Source organism: Corvus kubaryi, unplaced genomic scaffold (assembly GCF_017639235.1).
Source record: "Corvus kubaryi isolate FWS band 111438036 unplaced genomic scaffold, C.kubaryi_AGA036_p1.0 72, whole genome shotgun sequence".
In the NCBI taxonomy this organism is placed as follows: Eukaryota; Metazoa; Chordata; class Aves; order Passeriformes; family Corvidae; genus Corvus; species Corvus kubaryi.
The window spans coordinates 6,192,929-6,217,458 of NW_024582060.1; the positions used below are offsets into that span (position 1 = coordinate 6,192,929).

At 41.5% G+C, this 24,530-nt stretch overlaps 1 protein-coding gene across 24 annotated transcripts in view; it reads left to right on the forward strand.

Moving 5' to 3' along the window:
* The window catches only part of C2CD5 (C2 calcium dependent domain containing 5), a 58,984-nt gene extending 43,488 nt beyond the window's left edge, over positions 1-15,496 (forward strand). For 10 of the 24 annotated variants that reach the window (XM_042050112.1, XM_042050120.1, XM_042050124.1 and 7 more), the window contains 11 exons: positions 2,062-2,125; positions 3,939-4,000; positions 4,459-4,557; positions 4,975-5,064; positions 5,304-5,391; positions 6,451-6,537; positions 8,225-8,275; positions 9,292-9,393; positions 10,210-10,400; positions 13,187-13,333; positions 14,015-15,496. In XM_042050112.1, the coding sequence (XP_041906046.1) occupies positions 2,062-2,125; positions 3,939-4,000; positions 4,459-4,557; positions 4,975-5,064; positions 5,304-5,391; positions 6,451-6,537; positions 8,225-8,275; positions 9,292-9,393; positions 10,210-10,400; positions 13,187-13,333; positions 14,015-14,146 (1,113 nt within the window). In that variant the 3' untranslated portion in view covers positions 14,147-15,496. Of the gene's footprint in view, positions 1-2,061; positions 2,126-3,938; positions 4,001-4,458; positions 4,558-4,974; positions 5,065-5,303; positions 5,392-6,450; positions 6,538-8,224; positions 8,276-9,044; positions 9,099-9,291; positions 9,394-9,661; positions 9,753-10,209; positions 10,401-13,186; positions 13,334-14,014 lie in introns of those variants that run through there. The other 14 variants (XM_042050121.1, XM_042050126.1, XM_042050113.1 and 11 more) reach the window with 5 other exon arrangements.
* The last annotated feature ends 9,034 nt before the right edge of the window (positions 15,497-24,530 follow it).

Here is a 24,530-nt window from a genome sequence, read left to right on the forward strand (position 1 = left end):
ATCTCTAGAATAATAATTAAGAGCTATTAAGAAATGTCCTTCTGCCTGCTTCAAGCAGCAGATCAGACTAATCAAAAAGTTAAGATCTATTTTTATAAACACTGAGGTTCTGTGTTGCCACATCTTATGTTTAGCAAAGAAAAAGATTGTATTTTCTTCCTGTTTCAAAGCTCTTACTGTTGTAGTTGAACATTCAGAATTATTAGTTTCCAGAATGGGTTGTATTCAAAGCATTCAAAAAACTGCATGTGCCAAGAGAGCACGTAAAAGAAGATCTTCTGAATTTCAGCTATTGCTTTTCACAATTTAGGAATTCACAACTTCTGACAGTACCTTCCAGTTCTTTCTACAGCTGCAACTATAAAGATCAACACCTATAGATAAATAAAGAACATAGATTTCTTTTACCTCTCTATTCACTAAAATTCAAAGATGTGACTGAACATTGTCCATTTTGAAGCCTTTAATACTCCAGCAAGTATTAAAGAAGGGCTGGAGTTTTGATCATCCTGTAGTACAAATACCTATCGCTGATTGAAAACCACTTTAAAATACAGCCTGTAATTGCAGCCTAAGGTACATTTAAGACTTTGTTAATCTTCACAAATCACCATCTTCATAGAAAATAATCTGGAAGAAAGGTTGTAGATAGGGAGAATGAAGGAGCTGTAACAGCAGTTTGTTTGAAAACAGAGGTATGAAAGGAGTGCGAAAAAATAATGGGCTGGGAGAGGTTGGGATAATAAATTAAGATTGGTTGGTGCTTTTGCAAAAAGGGTTGAATACCTACGTAAAAAATAGAGGATTTTGTAAGGCATTTATAGAAAAAAAGGACTTTTTATTGTGGTGTTGGAACCCAAAGTGCAGGGAATATTTCTTTGCCTGTCCTGAGGGATCCATCCCCCCAGGGAAACACTGTTTTTAACCTTTGTCCATGGAGAGAGCTGCCAAGGCTTTGGGGTGAACTAGAATCTATAAGGGTGTGAGTTAGAGGATAGTATAATATATAGTTTGTTACAGGGTGAAAAATTTCAAATTTTAGGTTTATTAATATGGTAAGTAGATGAAGGCAAGATGGAGGATCCCTGTGGTTTTTCAGGTCTCTTCCTTCTTCAACTACACCATTTTTTGCAGTGTTGGTAGTACAGAATGATTGGTTAGGAAATGCCACAGTACAGGGCTATGTGAATGGATAGTTCATTAGGCATGGGTAGAAAAGTAAAAATAATGTACGTCCTTAGTGACAATTGGGTGATTTATCTTCAAAAGGGCCTTGAGTTTCCTGCATTTTGTCTTTTGGTACTTGCTCTGCTTCATTCTATGTCAGCAGCATGTAAATTGCTGATAAGATATAATAAACAATCTGAAGACTGAGAAGATCCAAAAGTCCCATTCGTCTCTTACTCCTGGCAAGGACTTTCACCCCCATCCAGGGAGGACATGTGGGGGTTGAGAACCCGCACATGTGGAATCACTTACTACTGTCTTTTTTGAGAAACTGGATATTTGACTGATGATTAATTGGATATCAGAAACAATATTCCAGAAGATTTAGTTAAACTCCTGACTAAGCTTTCAAGAGTAAAATCATAGTTCACTGGAGCTATGTAAGAAAAAGCAGTAAAATTTTCATTGTGATGAGGACATGCTGAAAGAGGCTGGGAAGGCAGTTATGAGAGGCAAAGATATCTGGGTTGGTGTCGTTTAGTTTTTGGGTTGTTTTTTGAAGGAAAAAAAAGGCACCCCTTTTGCATGGAGAGCAAAAAGGAGACACATTACTTGACAGAGAACCCTTCAATACTGGAGTTAAATTACAAACCATTTCTAAAACACTTGATAAGAAAATGTTGGAAGGTAGAGGTAAATTTGGATCTCTTGCCGGTCAGTAAGACAGGATGAATGTAAAGACATGCCAGAAATATTTACAGAATGTAGCAGGGCACTCAGTCTGATCTAAAATAAGAGTGTTTAAAGGTTGGGTAGAATAGAGGTTATTTTGTTTCTTTCTGAAATGTCTTACTGGCATAGCAACATGATTTTCTCAATTACTCCCTCTTCCAGATTGATGATACCGATGCAATGGAAGATGTACATTCTTTACTGACAGATGTTCCACCACCTTCTGGTATAGTTACAACCATATTTTTCTAATTTATGCTGTAGGCTGCAAAATGACAGAATATGACTAGTTTCATTAAAAACTATTTAAAAAGTTCCAAGAGAATTGACAATATTACTGTTTCTGAAGATTTTTAGACTGAATTACAAGTTTGTAGGTTCCAGGTTAATAAAAGTAGAATAGAGAACTAATTATTGCCTAGTATCAGTTGTCTTTATACTATTTATCATTGTATAGATATGTCATACTTTCCCCAGCAGAACTCCTGGATCTGGATAAGAGGCAAATGAGGTTGTCCATTATATAGAAAATGCTCTGGACATTTGATTTGTCCTTGTCCTCCCTCTTGTCATTGTGAATTTCCCTGTGTTTCGTTTGTGCAAGTCTTAGTTTCCTTCCTAATAACTGGTATCAGTATTAATAATTTTGAGTCGTGTTGAGCACAGAACTGTCCTTGTAGTTATCTATTACTATCACCAAATCTTTTATTCCTCACTGATTATCCAGTCCTGCTGCAGTTGATTTTATTGCCCTAAATTAAGGCCATCAGCAGTCATCTTGTTTTATCCTCTTCTGCATATAAGTTATGTGTTTGAAGCATAAAATCCAAACTTATAGATGTCTTCGCTGTGAAAATGAAGCATTTTTGTTCCTCTTTTTCTAGTCTTATATTTACATTTCCTTTGATGATGCTTCATTCTTAGTTTGCTAAAAGAGACCTTGGTGAAGGATCTTTCCAAATGCTTCCTGATGTCCAATGTAGATGGTATCAGCCTTTTGTCTGTGTGCTTGTTGCGAGCTTGTGAGCAGTGACTGCTCCTTAGGAAACTGGTATCAGCTGCTCCGCAGTCTTGTTTTTCCGTCTGCCCATGAACTTCTTTCTCTGGAATAGTTGCTATGGATCAGTAATAGAGATACCTGTACTAGGGAAATTAGTAGGACCAGTCACTTCAGCACCTTATTACTTGAAGATTAAAGAATGTTTTTCTCTGGTAGTGGAGTAAGTTAAGAGTTCAGTGCCAATTAGCTGTTTGACCTTTTGCCTATTCTGTGGTTTATAGGAATCTTTGTTTTTCATTGGCCTTTTTGTTCAGTATCTCCTTCAGACATTTGTTCAAGACAAATAAACAAGGGACTGGTTTTCTGCTATTGTGGGAAGCTCTACTACACTGCTGTAAAAAGAAAAAGCATGTTTTCTGCTCTCATTATTTCTGCATATCCTTTCTAAATCTTACTTGATTCTTCAACAGAATTTCTGCTTTTGATGCTCTGAAAGGCAATCTACTAATATTTATACCCTCTGCAAGCTGCTACACAATTTCTTTTCTAGCTTATTTTTTGCTTTTATATAGGCCCTACCAGGTTGGCCTCTTTTCTGCTTATTTAACTATCTTCAGGCTTTCAGAATTGCTGATTTGCTGTTAATAACTTATTTTACTCTGCCATTTAGTCATTATATTTCTGGTTTTAATTTGCATTCAGTCACTATGGTAGTTCCTTTACAGCCTTTTCTGTGCTCTCTGTTAAAGGTTGGCTTTTTAGCTTTTCATATCACACCTTTTAAAAAAAAATTCCTCATTTGTGAATAGTTTATCTAATAGAAATAGGTGGAGCAGTTGTGAATTTTGGATATTGGCCCTTCCTACAAGAATTCTACATTTGTTTTTTGAATGTTGATCTCATTTCTACTGTATTATCCAATATTCAAAACCACATTAGGGAAAATATTTGCAAAACCTTGTCACATATGTTTCCTTTACAAGTATTTCTGTATTGTAGTAGATAAACAAGATTTTTTCCCCAAATATTTTCTTCACAGGTTTTTACAGTTGCAACACAGAAATTATGCCTGGTATAAATAACTGGACACCAGAAATTCAAGTAAGGTTATTCAAAATTGAAACTTTTTGCTAAATTGTATTGAAATATGCTGTAGTAATTTAAATGTGTATTTGGAAAGATAAATTCAAAAGATACCCTTGTGACAGAAATAAAAGTAGTATTTTGGTAAGAACAATAGGGTATGAGAACCTGTTTCTTTGTTGGTTTTTTTAATGCTGTTATGTAACAAAGAACCTAATACAGAAATATGAAAGTAATTACAGTAAATATGAACTTAAAGATTTTGGCTTTTTAAAAGGCTTGGCTAGTTTTGAAGCCCCTTAAAGGAAACAGATTATTGACTGTGTTGCTTAGCTAATATATTTTGTTACTTAGTTAACATATATGTTAACATATTTTACATTATTTTCCTTCTTTATGAATTTGCGTTTAAGACACTGGATAAAATATATTGGCATATGTTGGCAAAAAAATAAACATGTTTGTTTCTAATTCAGATGTTCACAGCAGTAAGAGTGTCCAGATTAAGCAACATTAACCCAACAAATCAAACACTCAATAAGAACTTCAATGATCTCTGTGAGAATCTGTTGAAGGTAAGAAACTTATTTCAAATACTTCTTTAAGTGTTCAAATGGAAACCAAGTAAAATTCAGCTATACTGGAAATAACATGTGCCTCATCATTTTGAAAATAGACTGCAAAGTGTATGTAGTTAGTTTGTGAGTTGCTATAAAGATAGGTTCAGCCTTTTTCAGTATATTAGGGATTTCCAAAGCTTTTGGAATCTGCAGGAGTCCTTTGACTGGCAGTGTACTCTAGAAATAGAAAGACGGCTCCACAGCAGATTGCATCCTGTCCTGACTTTTCACACATGTAATTCTTCTTCAAGAAAAAATTAATATCATTAGATGACTTCTACTATGAAAAGAGTTTTGATCCTTAATTTCTCTGAAATAAACCACACTTTCTTTTTTTCTGAGTAACACAAAATAATATCCTGTCTTCAACAGAGTTTGTATTTTAAACTCCGGTCTATGATTCCCTGCTGTCTTTGCCATGTAAACTTTACAGTTGCTCTACCAGAGGATGAATTAGTTCAGGTAAGTGAATTGCTGCTTTTAACTTCCAGCACATAGGCATGGCCCTAGTTAACATTTGCTGCTCAGGGTAAACTGGGCTGGGATTTGATTTACTGCTTTACTGGGATTTGATTTACAATTCTTAGATGGTTTTTTTCCTTATTATGTGTCTATGCAAAGAACTGCTTGTTTGCAAAATCATTTTTCAGATTGCACAAGAGATCAACTTACCTAATATGCCAAATATTTCTGATTTGCAGATTGCAGTCACAGCTGTTGCCATTACATACGACAAAAACCAAGCACTACAAGCCAATAAGGCACCTACAGAAAAATCACAGCAAAGAGGTAAATATTGTGAGGCATCTTTTCTTTTTTATCCCCAATGCCGAATGAGTCTGGATTTTAATTTCAGCTACATACACAGATCAAAGACCACAGAATATTCTGAGTTGAAAGGGACCCACAAGGATCATCAAGTCCAAATATATATATTTTTGCAGGGAGATTCTTTCAACACATAGAGGTTTTTCAGAGTTAATGTACTTGACCTCCAGCAGGATGACTTACTTATCAAGTATTAGCTATTTATTTTCCATAATCGATAAATTTGTAGTACTTTCTTATTCTATCTGTGATACTACTTCAATTATTTTTCTCTAAAAGGTTAGTGTAACAGATAATGACATTTCTGTTGTATTTTGGAACATGTGGTGTAAATCATCAGAGAATACTTGTTCTTATAAGTAAAAATTTTGTCCATACTTCAAGAAGGCAGAAAATAAATTATTCTTAATACTTAAAAAAAAAAACCAACCTCCCTAAAATCCTTAAGCAGGTGAGTAATGGTTTTGGAGCTCAGTGAAGCACATGGAGGGAATGGAAGAGACTACTGTGATCTGCATATGTGACCTTGCTAATGAAGTAACATCTTATGCTAGAAATGTATGTGTGCAGTCTGGATGTGGGAATTCAGACACAACTCTGAGGATACTCAATTCTTCAGAATGGAATTAGGTAGTAGAACAGAGCCATATGTTTCTAAAACATCAGTTGTAGCTGACTTCTTCAATAATAACAGTAAAGTGTTTTCTTTCATGTGAAATAAGTGTTAATTTTTATTATGGCAGCTGACTTAGATCCAACTGCAGAATCAAATTTAAAATGCATGAATGGACTTCATTTTTTCCTAAAAACTCCAAATCCTTTTCAGTGGAACACAAGTTCTGTTCAATGTTGCAGCTGGATGTGTTGTCACACACCTCTTTCTGCAGAACTGTATCACTTTATGCACATGCTGAAAATACCTGTTCAAGTCAGACCTGACTAAATTGACTCTGCTTGTAATTACTGGCAGATCTTATTTTGCGGGTTAATTATCAATTGACCATGTTTTCTTTATTGAAGCATCTACAGACAATGAAGAACAGCTACAATTTCCCTTGGAGCTTTGCTCTGATCCCCTTTCTTCTCAACCATTCTCTCCAGCTAAAGGTCAGTTAAGGGGAAGAACGTTAAACTGTTGTTTTTTACTGATTTTGAGTTCTGCTCTTTCATGGTTGCAGAGGCTTTAAAATATGTGTATTTTCACAGGCTTTAAATGTGCTTTGCTGCCTAAACATAATGGGGTATATTTACTCATGACATCAAATTTTTTGAGAGTCACAGATGATGGCTTGGTTGATCATTCTGTCTATATTTCCTGTAGAAATTCCTGTCCTGTAGTTCTGTCTTTGCATTTAGAATATTGAAGATGCTCCAAACCACTGGGTGTTGGGTGTCATTTGACATAATTACAAATTACCTAATAATTAGGCTTGTCTCATACTGTAAATGGCCCATATAAAATACCTCCATGATTTCTCAGCCTCACATAATTAATCTCATTGTTTTCATGCTGGGAAATACTTTATCTACCAATTACTGGTTGCATGCAAATTTCCTTTAAGTGAAAGGAGCCTAAACTTGTATAGTAAATAATCTGTACAGTGCAGCATATTGTAGCTTTTAAACAGCTGCTTTATTTTACCTGAGATAGAGCTGCATTTCAAGAATGGTTGTCACAGTTCTTCTATGATTACATTAAAAATTCAGTTCATTGCAATCAGCTGTCTTTAATTCCTTCTCCCTTGTTGGATTATCTACCAAAATGGTTACTGAGAGGAAATTAAATATCTGGGAATTACTGTAAATGTTTGAGCTCCCTTTTTTGCCTGTTAACATCAGTTGTGTAAAGAAGGGTGCCTACCACACTCACTTGTATTTTCAGTGGCCAGATTAATTTCAGCAAAAAGATCCTTACTGTTTTTTAGTTTTTTTAATGCTTAACTTTTAATTGGCTACATTTTTTATTTTAAAAAAGAGAAGATACCCAGAAATTTCTGCTGGTGTCTCTCTACCCCATTACTGGACTGTTCTCCCTGTGTGCTGGGCACTGACCAGTGGAGGGCAGCCTGTTCCCATGTATCCTTTTTCCTGATGTTGTCCACATTCCATATTGTGCTGTAGACAGAGTCTTTCAGCCAGAAAATTATTCCATCTGTCATTTCCTCATAACTTCATTGTAGTTACATTTACTTAGCAGGTTAATATATTTTTACTTTTCTGTAGGATTGTTGTTTTAAAAATATTTTTAAATATTTGTTTACAATCTTACACAGTTATTTAAAAAATAAAATATTAAAATTGCAAGGTAGATCTAGTAAAGTGAATTATTTATACTAACTCTGTTATCAAAGTACACAGTACACTATATAGAGGGTGGGTTTTTTTCATACTTGACTCTAAAATCTTTTATAAGGGTTGTAGAATCGTGGAGTAGTTTGAGTTGGAAGGGACCTTAAAGATCATCTCATTCCAACCCCTTGCCCTGGGCAGGGACACCTTCCACTATCCCAGGTCGCTCTGAGCCCCATCCAGCCTGGCCTTGAACACTTCCAGGGATGGGGCAGCCACAACTTCCCTGGGCAACCTGTGTCAGGGCCTCACCATACTCACAGGGAAGAATTCCTTCCTAATATCCAATCTAAACCTTCTCTCTGTCAGTTTGAAGCCATTCCTCCTTTACTGTCACTCCAGGCCCTTGTAAATAGTCACTCCCATCTTTCTTGGAAGATGTTGTCCTGTACTATCTGACTCTGCTTAATAGATTATCTCAACGGAATAAATTTTGTTTTATTAGAAGTCCTGGAGGGTGCAAGTTCCCACACAGGTATTCCTGCTGCTCAGAGAGGTGAGTTTCCTTAATTTAACCATCTGCCAGAACAGAATGAGCATTCTTGGGATGTTGGTATACCCTTTTTTGGATGTGTCTTAATCCAGGAAGTGTTTACTACTTAACTGAGAATGCATGCTCCGGTGTGGCTTAATTATATCCTAATATTTCGATATGATTTTTAATAATAAAAGTTAGATTTGTTAATAATAACAGCCTCTCTGTCAGATACATTGATATAGCTTTATCTGACAGAAAATTAGACCCCAGAAAGAGAGCTGTTTTGCCTGTGTTAATTTGAAGTTAGCATGTGTTCCTCCCGTTTCTTCAGGGTAATGAAGAAACAGTGTTTGCAACCCCCCCCCTTTTTTTTAAAGATATGCAAACACCCCTACAACTAATACCAAAAGTCATAGCAGAAACAACTCTTACTTCTTATTGTAATGATAATGGGAGGAGTGTTGGAGGGAGGATGTTGGGGCAAGGAAGACTGTTGTGTAAAGAAAATTAATTTGTGTTTAAAACAGAGGTGTTGTTTCAGCTTGTGACTCTTATCCTCATCACCAAAGCTTTTTTTTTTCAGTCTGTAGGTTAGTTATTGATAAAGACAGTTGGGAAGTTTAAATCTTGATCAGCAGCTCTTTGTAAGGAAAAAAAAAAGCAATGAAAATGAAAATTTAAAAAGGCTTAAATAAAGTTTAAAAAGCCATAACTTAAAACCTAAATTGAGATTAAAAAAACTAATCTAGCATAAGTCCTTAATGACTGTATTTGCATGTTTTTTCAGTGCTGAAGTCCCACTCAGGCAGTTGGTTCAGAGCTGGGACATCACCAGAAATTGGTACTTTGGTTTGGACAAATCCAAACCTATCCTGTAACTTTTCCTTTTAAACAGACCTGCAAAAGGATGGTTGTTCTCTCTCAGACACTAATCATTGCTTCCTCAAAAAGGAGCATTGAGATGAGCAAGAGACATCATCCATATATTTTTTTTCTGTTTTTTTTTTCTTTTGTTTTTCTGTCTGTGTTTCCAGCAACGTCAGTTGATTACAGTTCCTTTGCAGACAGATGCAACAGCTGGATAGAGCTCATTAAACTGAAAGCTCAGACCATAAGGCGCGGATCAATTAAGACAAGTAGGCGGCTGTTTCTACCACATTCTGATAATCTGAGACATATCTCTGATTTCCCAGTGGTGACTTAGTGGAGTGCCCTGCCCAGCAGTAGCATTGCAGGTCACATGTAGAATGAATTACTGAGTGTGAAAACTGCCGACATTGTTCTGTAAGCTCACACAGGGTTGATCAACCAGTAGCATAAAAAGCAAAATAAAGTCTTGCTGTAATTAGTTCTCCATACATGTGTACGCCTACTAATTGTATAACATCCACTGCATGGATGTAGGTGTATGTATGATCTTGGAAAATTGGGGGTGAGAAACAGGAAGCAATCACCAAGGGGACAGTCAAGTCAATGGTCACTAAATTAGCAAGTGGTGAGTTGGTTTTTAGTAGTTCTTTGGCCACAGGTCTGACTATCTTGCTTAAATTAGCAGAGATTAATACCTGTTTTAATGGAAAATGCTGCACTGGAGAAACACAACAACTTTCACACTTCCTATAATTTGTTCCTCCAGCAGAATAAGTTTCAAAATGTTGGCACTTTTTTCTTTACCTTCACATTATAACTGATTGTTGTATGTGCAGCTGCTCGCCTCAATGTTTTCCTTTTGCAGGAATGCCACTCTTCCAAATAAATGCCATTTCAGCTTCTTGTCTCCTTTTGCATGCTTTGCATGATGATTTCCTTTCTCACATATATGGCTGAGCATCACAGGCAGCTGAATGTTGTCACCAAGCTATTTGGAAAACCAATAAGAAGAGTTTTTGTGTTTTGAGGAACAATGATGGATCTTGATAGTTATTTTCTCCTGTTTTTTTCCCATTTTTCAGCTACTTCCCTTGAAAAAGCAAGTCCATTGGCTGAGGGATACTTACGGCACCGTTCTGTCCCATCATGCACCAATTCCACTGTCTCAGTTGTTAAGATGACACCTCTTTCCTTTCTCCCTGGGGCAAAAATAACCAAATATCTTGGGATAATCAATATGTTTTTTATACGAGAAACCACTTCTTTGCGTGAGGTGAGCTGTGTGGCAAGGATTTATTTTATGTCAGGGAATAATTTTTTGTTAATTGTAAGAATCAGAGGTTTTAGTTGAGGTGTGGCACAGCCAGGGAAGAATTTGTGTCACTTGTGGGAAGGTGCTGAGTGCGGAGCAAGTTCCATTGTATTGCTCTTGTCGTGGAGCACACAAAGCTGTTTTGTGTTTGGCACTGTTAGGAAGGGGTTACTTAACAATTGCCATTGCTGTTGAATTGGATAGAACACGAAACCAGTGAGTTCTTAAACAGAACTATATGGAAAAAATGGGTCTTTGACCAACAATGGTAGAAGTTGGGATCATTTGAACCCAAATTAAATGCTAAAGAAAAAAATAAATCATCCGTTCTTCTCTCATTTAGCAAGCTCAGTGATGAATTTTCACAGTGTATTTGGATTTTAAAATTCTTTGGTTAATATAACGTTGCCCATATCATAGATAATGTTATGCTAATTTTAAACATTACATTCTGTGCATTCTCTGTAACAAAACTGTGTGTGACGAGCATCAAAAATTACACTGTGGAGTCCATGACCACACAACCAGCTTAGAGGTGATGTTCAAACCATGATGTCCAGTCTGCATCTGGAAAACAAATAATCCTCTGAGCATGCCAAAATGCAAGCCATGTTCCTTATAATTTTCCTGTCCTTTCGGGAAGGAGCTGCATCTTTGCTTTTGGCCACACAAATAGAGTGTACCTCTTGCCTGGTTTGTCAGTGCTGAAGAGTGCTGTTTTTTCCTAATTACACATTGCTAAAATGACAGAGCAGATGTTAATAAAAATGATCAGGCTTCCTGAAAATGGGCTGTGAGCTCTCTAGAGAAACTTGGATCAGACAAACATTTTGTTTGCATCTTGCAAGTTACTTTTAACTTTCCCTTTTAACTTGAGAAATCCATGTGTGAAAAGGACCGTGTCTTCAAAAGGATGTCAGAGCAGGGAAATGGTTACAGGACATTTCTGTACTAAGTGCAGATTCTGTATGTACAAATTCAATAGCTGATACGCTTTTGTATCTGTCATAACAGATCCCAACAAGGATAGGTCATTCAAGTGTTTGATTCAGCTTTCCTTCATGAAGCTGGAATGTTGCAGAGTCCCTGGGATGCTGTTACTGCGCTCTTTCCAGCACCCGGGGAGCTAATTTAAATTATTTCAGCTACATAGGCTGAGTCACAAACTACTCTTACTGCAGGATTGCCTTGAGTTATAATGGAGTCAGAACAGAGCAGTCATTATATCCAACTCCAGCAATGTGGTTCAGGTCCTACAAGAAAGTAATTATCAGCATTTGTGTTTGTATTACTTTATGTTTTGCTTGTGGTAGTGCTGAAATATATACCTGAATCAAAAATTAATGATAATTTCAAGTCAGATTAATCCACTGTTGTTAGGCTTTGCTGTTTACAGGTGGGTTTTGTTACCTGTTGTCATCCAATGTTGTATTAGGTTTATAATGCATATTTTTTCCCCATCAGTTGTTGTACCTTTAAAAGACTTGGACAAAATCAAAATTCCATGAGAATTATGAATTTGTATTGAATTTTGATTTCTTGCTGCAGTTGACTTCATTCCTGCTTTATGCTGGGTTTGACAAATTATACCTGTCCTTTTTGTTTGTAAATTTTCATCCAAGATATGTTTTTTTAATGCCTTTATGAGTCTGTTCAGGGTACATTATACTTCTAGGAATGAACACAGCCCTTAGAAATTCAGCTCAGTTCAATCTCTTCTTCTACCTGCCTCTTCTGTTTCTTCTAGTGGCACACACACACACAGAAACATGTGAGAAAACTACTGGTCTTGCCTTTCACTTGAATTTTTAAATTTTATATGTATTTTGAACCAACTGTGAGTTCTGTTCTGATCAGTTTCTTTTCTCAGCATTTTCTGGGGATTTTTATTTCTTTGGTTGATTGCCTGGTTCGTGTGCAATAGGTTTTTCCCCACAATGTACTTGCTCACATTCTTTCATAAGGATTTTTAGGAAAATCCATATTTGGTTGTTTTCCTTCTCCTTTCACATTAATTTAAATTCTTCAGTTTCACACCAAAGAAGTAAAAATGCCCCACAAGCACCATCAAGTCAAAAAAATAATGAAATGAGATGGCTAGAAGTTCCTTTGGGCTTCAAGGGGGAAAATAAAATAAATAGTTTGAATAGTTCAAGTCTCTGCTCTGTCCCTTGCTTACTTTTTGAGGGATCATTTCTTTAGTGAGTGTTGAGAACTAATGACAGTCATTAATATACATGAAGTTGCAGTGATCAAAGATAATGGTCACTCCTTACTGGGAATTTCCAGGAATTTCATAGAACCATAGAATGGTTTGGATTGGAAGGGACCTTAAAGACTCTCTTGTTCCACCCCCCTGCCATGGGCAGGGACACCTTCCAGTAGACCAGGGTGCTCCAAGCCCTGTCCCTGGCCTTGGAAACTTCCAGGGATCCAGGGGAAGCCACAGCTTCTCTGGGTGGGCAACCTGTGCCCGGGCCTCACCACCCTCATAGAGAAGAATTTCTTCCCAATATCCAATCTATACCTGTCAGTTTGAAGCCATTCCCCTTGTCCTGTCACTCCAGGCCCCTGTAAATGGTCTCTCTCCATCTGATTTGTGACCCGTTAAACAGTGAATGGCTGTTAAGTTCTCCACACCATTTAGGATTCACTAAATTTTTCAGCTGATAAATATGGAAGAGAAGCACTCAGCATCTTGTAGCTAGACTTAATATAACATGTAATGTGTATTTTTTCCATTCTAGGAGGGTGGCGTCAGTGGTTTCCTCCATTCTTTTATTGCTGAAGTGTTTGCCATGGTGAGAGCTCATGTTGCAGCTCTGGGAGGGAATGCAGTTGTGTCATACATAATGAAGCAGTGTGTTTTCATGGAGAACCCAAACAAAAATCAGGTACATTAGGATGTGAAATAACAAGTGCTGTTGTGGTTTGTATGATACAAATACGCATTTTATGTCTTTAAAAACTTGCAGTGCTGTAGAGCCATATCTGCACAACATTTCTTGATATCTCACGATAATGTTTTAAGAATCCAAGAGTCTTCTTGTATAACACAAAATTATGAGGATGCTTCATAAATACCCAGATGGGTAAAAGAACTGAGCTTGCTAGAGTGAAGTAAATTGCAGGAAATAGTTGCACAGTAGTGCAGAACTTGATATTTCTGATGTTGCACTGTAGGATTTCCATCCTAACTCCACATAAAAACGCCTGGAGCTGCTGACGTAAAATGCTCCATTTTGTACATAAAGGGACAAACCTTAATTTGTAAACACAGTAACAGAATGTTCAGTAAATTAAATCTGTTAAAAACAGTAATGAAAGCAAGTACAGATATCCAGATATTTCATCTGTGGTGGTCTTACAACAATCCATCTGCATGTTTGGTAGCACACAAGTGAGCAGATAGAAAAGAAAATGTGGCACATGTTGCCTCGCCGATAAATTCAAATAATTTGTCCTTCTGCCAATCTCTGTTGATTTTTCTGTGTAGTTATATCTAGCAGATATAAGTTAACATAAAATACGTTATTGTTTATTGTTTGGTAACTGGGTATTGGCTTCTTTTCCAGGCTCAGTGTTTGATAAATGTCAGTGGCGATGCCGTCATCTTTGTCCGTGAATCCGAGCTAGAAATGCTGCCAGTGCAGCCTTCTACAACTGCTCCTCAGCCCACAAGTTCTGCAGGAGATGTCACAACATGAAGGCAGAACAAGTGAAGTAGTCTCTGCGAAATATAAAGATTATTTAAAATGTGGGAATGTTTAGGTTTGCATCTTCAAAGTCAGTATCTCTCCATGACATTAATAGCCAAAATCCAAGACAATCACTTTTTTGTTGTTGTTGTTATCATATAACTTACGTAAGTCAGAGTGGTGAACTGGCAGGTGTGCTCTGGTTCTTCTGTTACTCTTTCTGGCCTCTGTGAAACCAGGCAGCAAGTGAAGCACTGGTAGGAGAACATGGATTAGAATAGCAGGCATCACATGGAACTGTGGAAGGAAGGAAAAATGGTGTTGCATTTTTGAGCTGTTCAGTGGGACCATGTTAAGTTGTTATTCAGAACCATTTCTGAGTTTGAGTGTTGTCAGAGCTGATTCTCAGGTCAGGGTGGGAGGGTTGAGAAGTCTATGTTGGAAACCTTTGATGAAGAAGGGAGAGATTGTGTGCAGGACAAGAAAACATGGGCCTGGACTCAGAAATTCCCTTACATCCTAGAGTGTGAAGAGGAAAAAGCAGTACTAAAAAGTTACAGTTTGAATTTCTGCACATTAGAAGTATTTTTTCTTGTTTTGTTGTTGTTTTTGTATTTGGGGGGTGGGGAGTGTTATTTGTTTTTTTAGTTGTCTTTTAAAAGCTGCCAGGCCACAATGCTGTGAACCTGGGCATTCCTGTGGTGGAAAAAGAAAACAACAAACCAATAGAATATAACAAAAAGTTCCAGGGTGTGTCTGGTGCTATTACAAGATGTTCACTTCAGTATTGACAAAGCAGGTCTTCTTGTTATTTAGGACTTTGTGAAAGAATTGTCCTGAGGTTCATTTTCTTAAGGCAGGATCTGTTTCAATGATGGCATAAACAGTCCCCAAAAATCAGTTGTGCAGAGGTTATTCTGCACCCTCCTTCCTGTTTAAATGCCTGGCTAACTGGAGATTGATGTATGCATGTGACAGTGGTTCCTGCGGGTTGCTTTTGTGTTCGGGGTTTTGTTTGGGGTTTTTTGTGGTTTTTGTTCTTTTCCAGTGCTGTAGCTGGGAAATAATTCCTGTCGTTGTCTACTGCAAAGACAGGAAATTTGTCATTTTCAGTAAATGTCTGAAAGGTGGTGATTATTGTAAAAAAAAAAAAAAAAGCGAACTTTGATTTGAAGATGCATTCTTACTTAATTCTGACAATATTGTACATGGAACTTGAACAAAGATGTAAACTTGAATGTAAATATTATGTTTAGTGTTGAAATTAGGCAATGGCACGATTATTTGTTAAAACTGATTATTTCATTGTAAATGAGCATGAAAATCATTCTTACACAATAAATCTCTTTCTAAAATTCACTGTCTTACTAAATGTGTATTAGGTAAATGTGTAAGCTGGATATACTAAAGATATCCCACCCCCATTCTCTCAGAGGAGTATTTTTTGTATAGAATGTTACAACCTCATCTGTATCCTGGGCTGAAATTTGTATCCTGGGCTGCATCCAAAGCCCTGTGGGCAGCAGGGGAGGGGGGGATTCTGCCCCTGTGCCCTGCTCTGCTGAGACCTCACCTGCAATCCTGCATCCAGCCCTGGGGTCCCAGAACAGGAAGGACATGGAGCTGCTGGAGTGAATCCAGAGGAGGACCAAGATAATCAGAGGGCTGGAACACCTCTGCTGTGAGGAAGGGCTGAGAGAATTGGGATTGTTGAGCATGGAGAAGAGAAGGCTTTGGGGTGACCTCATGGTGGCCTTCCAGTGCCTGAAGAGAGCCTACAAGAAAGATGGAGACTATTTACAAGGGGGTGGAGAGACAGGACAAGTGGAAATGGCTTCAAACTCACAGAGAGTTGTGGTGGCGGTAGCAGCAGACGCTGAGGTAACCAGGGAGCCAGGAAGGGCCAGGGCAACATTAGACTCATGGTGGACTGGCACTGAAGTGTAGAATCTCGCCCAAGGTTATGGAGAGTTCCCACAGTCCCTTACTGTGGTATGTAGATTATTGCTTTATGGGTGGTCAGTTGACCTTCCGCCTAGTTCTGTGTAGATCCCGTTGAATATGCATGTCCCCTAGTTATTATGTATAATGTTTTGGAAGTTTTTCTGCACCCCATTGGTTCCCTGTCCCTATTCCCACCTCCCTCCTTCCCTGGTTTGTTGCTCCCCTGTCACTCCAGGTTCTCTCCTCCCCCTAGCCCTCACCCAGTTGGTTTCTGGTGCTCTGCCTGCCCCCAAACCCCCAAGTATAAAATCCCTGAACCCGCCTCTATCAGGGACATTTTGTTACTGGACCCTCCTGGGTGTGTTTTGGAATAAACCTCATTGGAATCTACACAAAAGGCCCCTCCCGCCTCTTTATCTCTGGTGATGCGGCTTGTTACCCATCTGGGTTCATGCTGGCACGAGGCCTCTGTGAGCAGAGCCTGGCGTTGTCGTGCTGAAGCTGAGTATCTGGGATACTAGTGGAAGCAGCCCCAACCAGGACGCTCTCCAGGAAGGACGCGGTGGCCCCCCACACCAACAGGCTAGTGCGCATCAAGAGTAGTTTACTTAGGATATCAGGAAGAAATTCCTCTCTGTGAGGGTAATGAGGCCTGACACAGGTTGCCCAGGGAAGTTGTGGCTGCCTCATCCCTGGAAGAGTTCAAGGCCAGGTTGGATGGGTCTCGGAGCAATCTGGTCTAGTGGAAGGTGTCCACTCCCAACATGCACCCAACAACCCCTGAACCCCCTCCTCAACACCTCCCCTCTCCTTCCACCAGATGAACTTTTAAAGTCCGTTCCAACCCAAACCATTCTATGATCCTGCAATTCTGGTATTTTGGAAGTTAATTATCCTTTATATTTGAAGTGTTTGAATTTGGCCCCTACATCACTAACACAGTCAATCATCTTGCTAAATTCTGTAGCTGTTGCAACCAAAGCTGCCATGAATTAATTTGCCTGTCAGTTGCAGCTATTTTGATTAGTTTGCAAGGCAGATCTTGTTCCCCATTGAAGCTAATGGCAGAATGTAAATAACTTCAAAAGGTCTTGGATCTGGCACAAAGAAGTTGTTTCCAGTGTAAGTATTCAGCATGAAATATCTGAAGTAGCACAGTTAAGTAGCTGGTTTAGATTATTTTTCCTTTTGGGGAAAAGGGAAAAAAAAGTTGCTTCTATGGAAGCATTAATGCCATCTTTTCATTTCTAGCTGTTTAAATGTCACAGCTTCCTCTAGTGTGTTTCTTTAGACATAGAGCAGCTTTTTTATCTAAAAATTTTAATTCTTCTCCAGTTATTATTCCAGAAGTGACAGACAGTTTTTTACTGTTACTAATTGGGATTTAACTTTTCTTAATTGGCCCAGCTGAATAAATGTAACCTGTAGAGAGGTGTACACTTGAGTTTCATTGATTGTCTTTTTTTTTCTTTCCTGTATAAAGAAAAGCATAAGTATGTTGCATCTGGAGAACAAGGAAGAGCCTCTGCAGATGATGCTGGTGCTCCTTGGTGGTTCTTTCCACACCTTGCTCTAACCACCTCTATTTTAGGAGCTGTGTAGTTCTTGCTAAGCTTGGAGGTGGGCAGGAATAAACTTGAAGGGAATTGTTGGCTTCGTGTTGCAGTCCAATGAGTGGTGCTTTAGGAATGAATCTTCTGGAATAACCATTTTCTCAACTAAAAGCTTGTTTTAAGAGCTGGTTGGAAAGTCCTCAGTTTGCTTTTTTTTTTCATGTTAACATTTGAGTCTGCAAAGGTGCAAAGTGAGAGCGCATCTTCCCTAGTGAATGGTGTGGGGTTGATTGTTCCCCTCTTCCCCAAGTGGAACCAAATGTTTTTCTTGGTGTTCAGCTGGAATCAAAATTTCCTTGGAAATGAATCCTGAGGGTCTGGTTCACTTTGTCAGACTGGAAGGCAGCCCTGCACCTAAAGCCTTGCTGGGGGGCAGATACATGAAAAGAGGAGCAGGACAGATGCAGGGAATTACAAACAGTTGCAAAGAGTGAGACATTAATGACTTTGAGGTTTTTGGAGAGTTCTCAGTTCCCTTTAGGTGTTCATATAAGGATGGATGGAAGTTTTGATGACTGATCTGAGTAACAAATTTTTTTTTTGCAAGGAACAACTGTGCTGCTGTGGCATCTGCAGGATCCGAAAGTTTCCAGTGGCAGGAAAGACTCTCAGGGTCTTCCCCAGGCTCTCTTCCGTGCACAAGCTGGCTTTCTTCTCAGGTTTTGCGGGGAGGGGGGTGGGTTTCCAAGTGCAGGGGAGCCAGCCAGAGTAATGACACAAACACTGATACGATTTGAGCATCGTTCTCTGCTTTATTGTTTACTTACACTAACTTATATCTATTTTGCAAAGATTCACGCCCTATTCCCACAAGACAGCCTCTAAGCAGTGGGGGAACTGGCCAGTGTATAACTTTTCCAAGGATTTTCAAGGCTGCCTGCTGCCAGGTGTCTTCCAGGCCTGCCTGCAGCCTGAGGCCAATTCGGGGGTTTTTCCACAGTAACCCTGGGTTGGCCAGACTGTCCTGGGGTATCATATGCCCCTGTTCCACAAGGAATCCCTCTACACATCCCCCATTTTCTTTTTGGGCGACCCAGGCCTGGTCAATGATCTTTTGCAGCCCCCCTTTAAGGCAAGAAAAAATACACCCAAGTATTATTAAGCCTATTATAACTACAAATAGCAATTGGCAGCCTTCTACTACCAAGGTACGCAGCCATCCGGTGATACCCAGACCCTTAAGCCAATCTCCAATAGGGTTTGTCTGTCTCCTGAAGGTTGTGCAGGCCCCTCTGGAGGTCAGAGAGGTGCTTGTGAATTGAGACAGAGTGGTCAGAGAGATTCATGCAGCACATGCCCTGGAAATCTTCACAGCCATGGCCATGGGCTAATAGTAGAAAATCAATGGCTGCTCAATTTTGTAATACTGTATGCCTAATACTAGTACCATCTATGCTTAGTTCGTCAAGCATCTGCGAAGTTATGTTTAGCTCATCCCTCACCCAGCAAGCAAGGTTATGTAATATTGCGTGAGCCCTAGCTGCTGAAGCACCAGGTAAAAACAGATGCTAGCCAAATTATGCCACAACTCCAAAAGACAGGCTCTTCATTCCTTTTACAGTTGAGCTCGGATTGAACGCCACACCCTAGTTTTAGTGCGGTGGGTGATATTTAAGAGTTGATGCAGGCTTGGATGGAACAGAGTGAATTTTCCTAAGTAGCACGGTCCCCCATGTGGGCGGACCCCACATATTAAGAATGTACCACTGAGGAGGCGTTTCGGGGCTTGACCTGTGAGGTTGATTCGGTGGTAAATTGCTTCGGACTTGTAGTTTCTCAGAAACCAGTCTGCAAGAGGGTCAACAGTGGCCCAAAGGTGCTTATTAACATTTAATTGACTGGTAGTGGGAGGCTCGAATGTCGTGTAACCATCCCCAGTTTGGTTTGTGGAACCTAGTAGATCTAACTCTTCTGGTGTCCCCATGGTGACATTGATGCTTTTCAAGAATGCACGTTGCCAGCAGGCATGCTGCTGCGCAGGCTTGAGTCCGATCAGCCCTGAACACTTGCCATTGTTTGTGGCGTTCCCTATCAGGGAGCTATTGTCTAGCATCCCTCGGAAGTCTTGCGGGTTAAAATATGGGACCCCAATTAAACAGGTGCGAAAAGGGTCCCCTGGCGTGGCCAGGCTCAGACACATGGAATCTTGCCCTGTTAATTCAGCTAGGGTGACCCACATGTTTTGTCTCTTTTGGATGGCTGTCAACATTGCACGGGACCCGGTTAGGATGCTTACGAGAAGCAAACCTCTCAGAATGTTTGTGGGTCCAGCGCTGCTTTGTCGCTTTCCAGCACTCAGGGACCACCACATGCTGCTGCGGGACACGAACCTGTGTACTCTCGCCCTAACACTGCCACACTCTGTACTGCCTTCACTTGATCTAAATGGGCGGACAGCCGATCGAAGATGTCCACCAATGCCCTTGTCTCAAGACAGTCAAAACAATTCCCCGCTCTACCTCTGTGTCTGGTGCTATACGCAAGAATTTACGCAACTCCCCTTCTTGGTTCTGCCTTCGCTGAGGGTTCCCCGCCAACCACCACAAGTCACTAGCAACCACCCAGGGCGGCTGTTACATTCACCCCAGGGTTTCGCTATTTCCCCCGCTACGGAGAGTGGTGGATCTGGCAAGTCCTCAGCTCCCTCACTCAGCCACGTCTGCAGCCTCTCCCAAGGCTTCTCGGGACGGGGATCCCAGAGTTCCAGCTGTTGTAGTAGTGGCATCGCTTTCCTCAGGAGCCGATGCTGACTGTGCCTTCTCACTTCGGGGTCCTGTAGCATGGCACCACCTGCTGGGCACCCACCTCGGCCATTAAATAGCACTGGGCTGGGACCTTCCCACAACCCCGTTGGAGGGTTACGGTACAAAACACTTATTCCTGGAAGGGCCTGCTCGATTCCCCTACAAACTGTCTGATAATGGATTGCCACTGGAGGCTCCTCCCTAGCCCAGGCCAGAGAGAGGAAGTTCAATGTAAACAGCACTTTGCTTAGCCGCTTACTTGGTTCCATCTCTCCCCCTTTCTGTCGGTCCAGATATTCTTTTAGTGTACGATGGGCTCTCTCTACCACTGCCTGACCGGTGGAGGAGTGTGGAATCCCCGTGATATGTTCTATCCCCCACTGCTGCATAAATCTGGCTAGGCGACCGCTGGTGTATGCTGGCCCATTGTCTGTTTTGATCTTTTTGGGTACCCCCATTACTGTGAAGCAAGAGAGCAGATGCCGCTCCACATGCAATGCCTTCTCTCCTGTCTGAGCGGTAGCCCACAGGAAGTGTGAAAAGGTGTCAATTGTTACATGGACATAGCGCTGTCGTCTGAACTCAGGGATGTGCGTGTCATAGGTTAGCAAGCATAGTCCCGGAAGGGATGTCCTTGCTAAGGGGTGCTTACAGTTTCCTCTGGGAACTGATAGAACCTATCAGCTGGCCAGTTTGAATATGGACAATTCTCTAAGCCACTTAAAGTTGTGACCACCTCTGTGATCCACATTTAAGAATAGGCAAACTCCCCCTCCAAGCTCTCTCTCGTTTCCGGCGCTGGGACAAGTGGCTGCGGGCCCCGTGCGGGGGCCAGTGGGCCCAGCCAGGCCCTGCTCGGGCCAGGCCGGGCCGGGCCACGGCCATCCTGGAGTCAATGGACCTGTTCCAGCCGTGGAACCCCCGCCACTGCCTTGCCGTGGGCAGCCGGAGAGGCTCGGCTCTCCCCCCTCTCCACTTCGATAAGAAAAATTCAACATTCCAGCTGCAAAGCTGCAAGGCCGAGGTGAGATTAACCCTTTTAGTGCTGTGAAGAGCTGAAAACCTGAGGGAAGAGAAACAGGAGATGCTTAAAGCTGAAAGTCTGTTGTGAAGCTATGATATATCAGAGTATCCCGTTGTAATTTCATGAAGATATGGGGGTGGAGTGTTCAACTCGTAAGCAAAAGCACCTGCACTGAGATAGGCAGATGCTGACGCAGCTGTAATTTCATGAGAAGTTTGGACAGGGAGAGATGAACCAGATGAGGACTTTTGCTCCAAACAGGAAAGGAGAAAACCTCAGTCCCTAGAGATGCTCCCAGAGATAGTCCTAAAGATGAAGATGATGAAGACCCTTTGCTCCCAGGGAAGGAGAAGGGCCTCTGTTTTTGTTTCTGAATGGCTCAACCTTAAAATTGTACCCCAAAAAACTTCAAGAGTGGACCCTCGAAAGCAGTTGCAGGAAAAGCTGCAAGTTGGGGGAAAGGACTCACACGCAGGCAGAGAGACTCCTCTTCCTAAATGGACTGAACAATATTTGGAAGTGGGCGGCTGTCTCATTGTGATAATGTTTTCATAGCATGAGCAAGAAGAGACTTCTCTTTCTAAATGGACTGAACAAGCTTCTTATGGAAGTGGTAAACAGACTGAACATCTTAAGGGTTGTCTTTTTACATTGTCAGTGGGAGAAGGGAGGAAGGTGGGGGGAGGAGGAGAGTTCTGAAGGTGGTATAATATTTTTTTTCTTCTTTTAGGTCTGTTAATAAACTTCTTTATATTCTTTCAAGTTTGGTGCCTGTTTTGCATTTCTCCTAATTCTTATCTCACAGAAGATAAACAGTAATGAGTATTTTGGACCAAACCACTACAGTGCGTGACGTCCATTTGCCAAAGTTCGAGGGCTTTCAGACCCTTGGGGTTAACTCCCACACCCAACCCCAGGCCGTGATGGCTACAGCGGGGACAAGCCCGCACTATGCCTTTCACTTCTATCAGCGGGATCTTAAACTGTCTCTGAAGGGATTTTGCATTTTGGTGGAACAAATCATGGCTACATCTGGCTTGCTCAAAAGTGTTCGCAGGCAGGAGATGCACTATGGGGGCACAGGTCACCGCCTCATCTGCACGGGCATTGCCCTCTCCCAGCCCAATGTTCCACTGGTGGCTTCGAACGTGCAGGATACAGTAGGGGTGTGTCCGTTGTTGCAGGGTGTGCCGCAATGTAATAAGCAGTCTGCCCAGATGTTCGTTGTTGGTATGCCAGATTTCTGCATCATAGATCCCTTAGGCTACTCCAATGACATATAGGGAATCACTGACTACATTCACTGGTTCCTTCGACCACTGTTGTAAGGCCCATATCACGGCGCGCAGTTCGACTGTTTGCAAGCTGTCAGCTGGTTCTCCCGCTATGATATGAGTCTTCCAGTGGTCATTGTCTTTCCACACACAGGTGGCCTGCTTCATCTTCCTCCCCGCATCCGTGGACACTGTGCACCCTAGTACTGGCCGATCTACATTCAGCGGGCGGTCCAGCCACTCATAGCGCCCCAGCAACTGCGCCAGCCTTCCCTGTGGGCGCTTGTTATGGACCACGCCGGTGAATCCGAGCAGAGCTTCTTGCAGTGCCTCTGCATCCACTGCAAGTCCACTGTCTGGACTGGTATACTGATGTCCTCTGCCTCCCTGCCGTCCAACTCCACCACTCAGTCGTGACTCTTTTGGATTAAAAGCGCCACCATCTCTACCCTGGACTGCAGTCTGAAGCATGGCTGAGTCGGTGGGAAGATCCATTCGAGAATCCGGATGTCCTCCCCCTTTTTCTTTTGCCATTGATGGATGATGGCATGTGAACCTGCTGCACTGATCAGGGTGATGAGGATGGCGAGTGGGACTCCTCTGCGCGATACCCATGTGTGCCGCAGCTTATCTGCGACCTTGGCGAGAGCTGCTGCTTGGTCCGGGGAGCATTCTCGACGTTCGGTAGCGTTCGTCCTGTGCAGCCATGGTAGGAATGGGGCGAGGTCGGCGTTCGTGATTCCCGCGACTCCATGGACCCATTATAGATCTCCTAGCAGCCGTTGCGTATCATGGAGTGTGGAGATTTCTGTGTGTAGCTCGATCTTTTGGGGCCTAATTTGCGAGTCTGATATGAGCCAGCCCAGGTACTTCCATGGTGCAGTCCGCTGGATCTTCTGGAGGGAGATCTCTAATCCAGTCTCATGCAGGTGTTCTCTGACCCATTGCCTCTCTTTATCTGGGAACTCTGTAGCAGTAACTATCAGGATGTCATCCATGTAATGGTAGATGAGTGCTTCTGTGTAGCGTCGTTGAATCGGACGTAGTGCCCAGCCAACATATAGCTGACACAGCGTGGGAGAATTTTTCATTCCCTGGGGTAGGACAACCACTCGTAGCGCTTAGTAGGCTCACTGCAATTCTTTGTGGGCACTGTAAAGGCAAAACATTCTGTGTCCTTTAGATGCAGTGGGATTGTAAAAAACCAGTCTTTTAAGTCAATTACAGTGATTTGCCATCCTGCTGGGATCATTGTAGGAGCTGGTAGCCCAGGTTGCAGTGCCCCCATAGCTTGCATGTACACATTCACTTGTCGAAGGTCATGAAGGAGGTGCCATTTTCCTGACTTCTTTGGGATCACAAAGATGGGGGTGTTCCATGGGCTGACCGATGGCTTGATGTGTCCTGCCGCTAGCTGTTCTGCAACAAGTTGTTCTACTATCTTCAGCCTTTTGTCTGTTACCGGCCACTGCTCGACCCAGACAGCGTCATCTGTTAACCAGGTGAGAGCCTGTATGGGCAGCGGCCATCAGCATAAATGCTGGTCTGTGGTGAGCACAAGGCCTAGCTGCGCAAGGATGTCACGTCTGATCAGGCCTTACAGGGTCTGAGGCAGATGCATAACATAGGGGCGACACACAATGGTTTGATTGTCCTCAAATTCTAAGGTAATTGGGGTTGCACTTACTTCGGGGATTTGTGTTCCTCCCACCCCTACCAGCATGGCTGCTGGTTTTTCCAGTCCCCAACCAGGTGGCCATACCGCCTGGTTAATGATGGTAACATCAGCCCCTG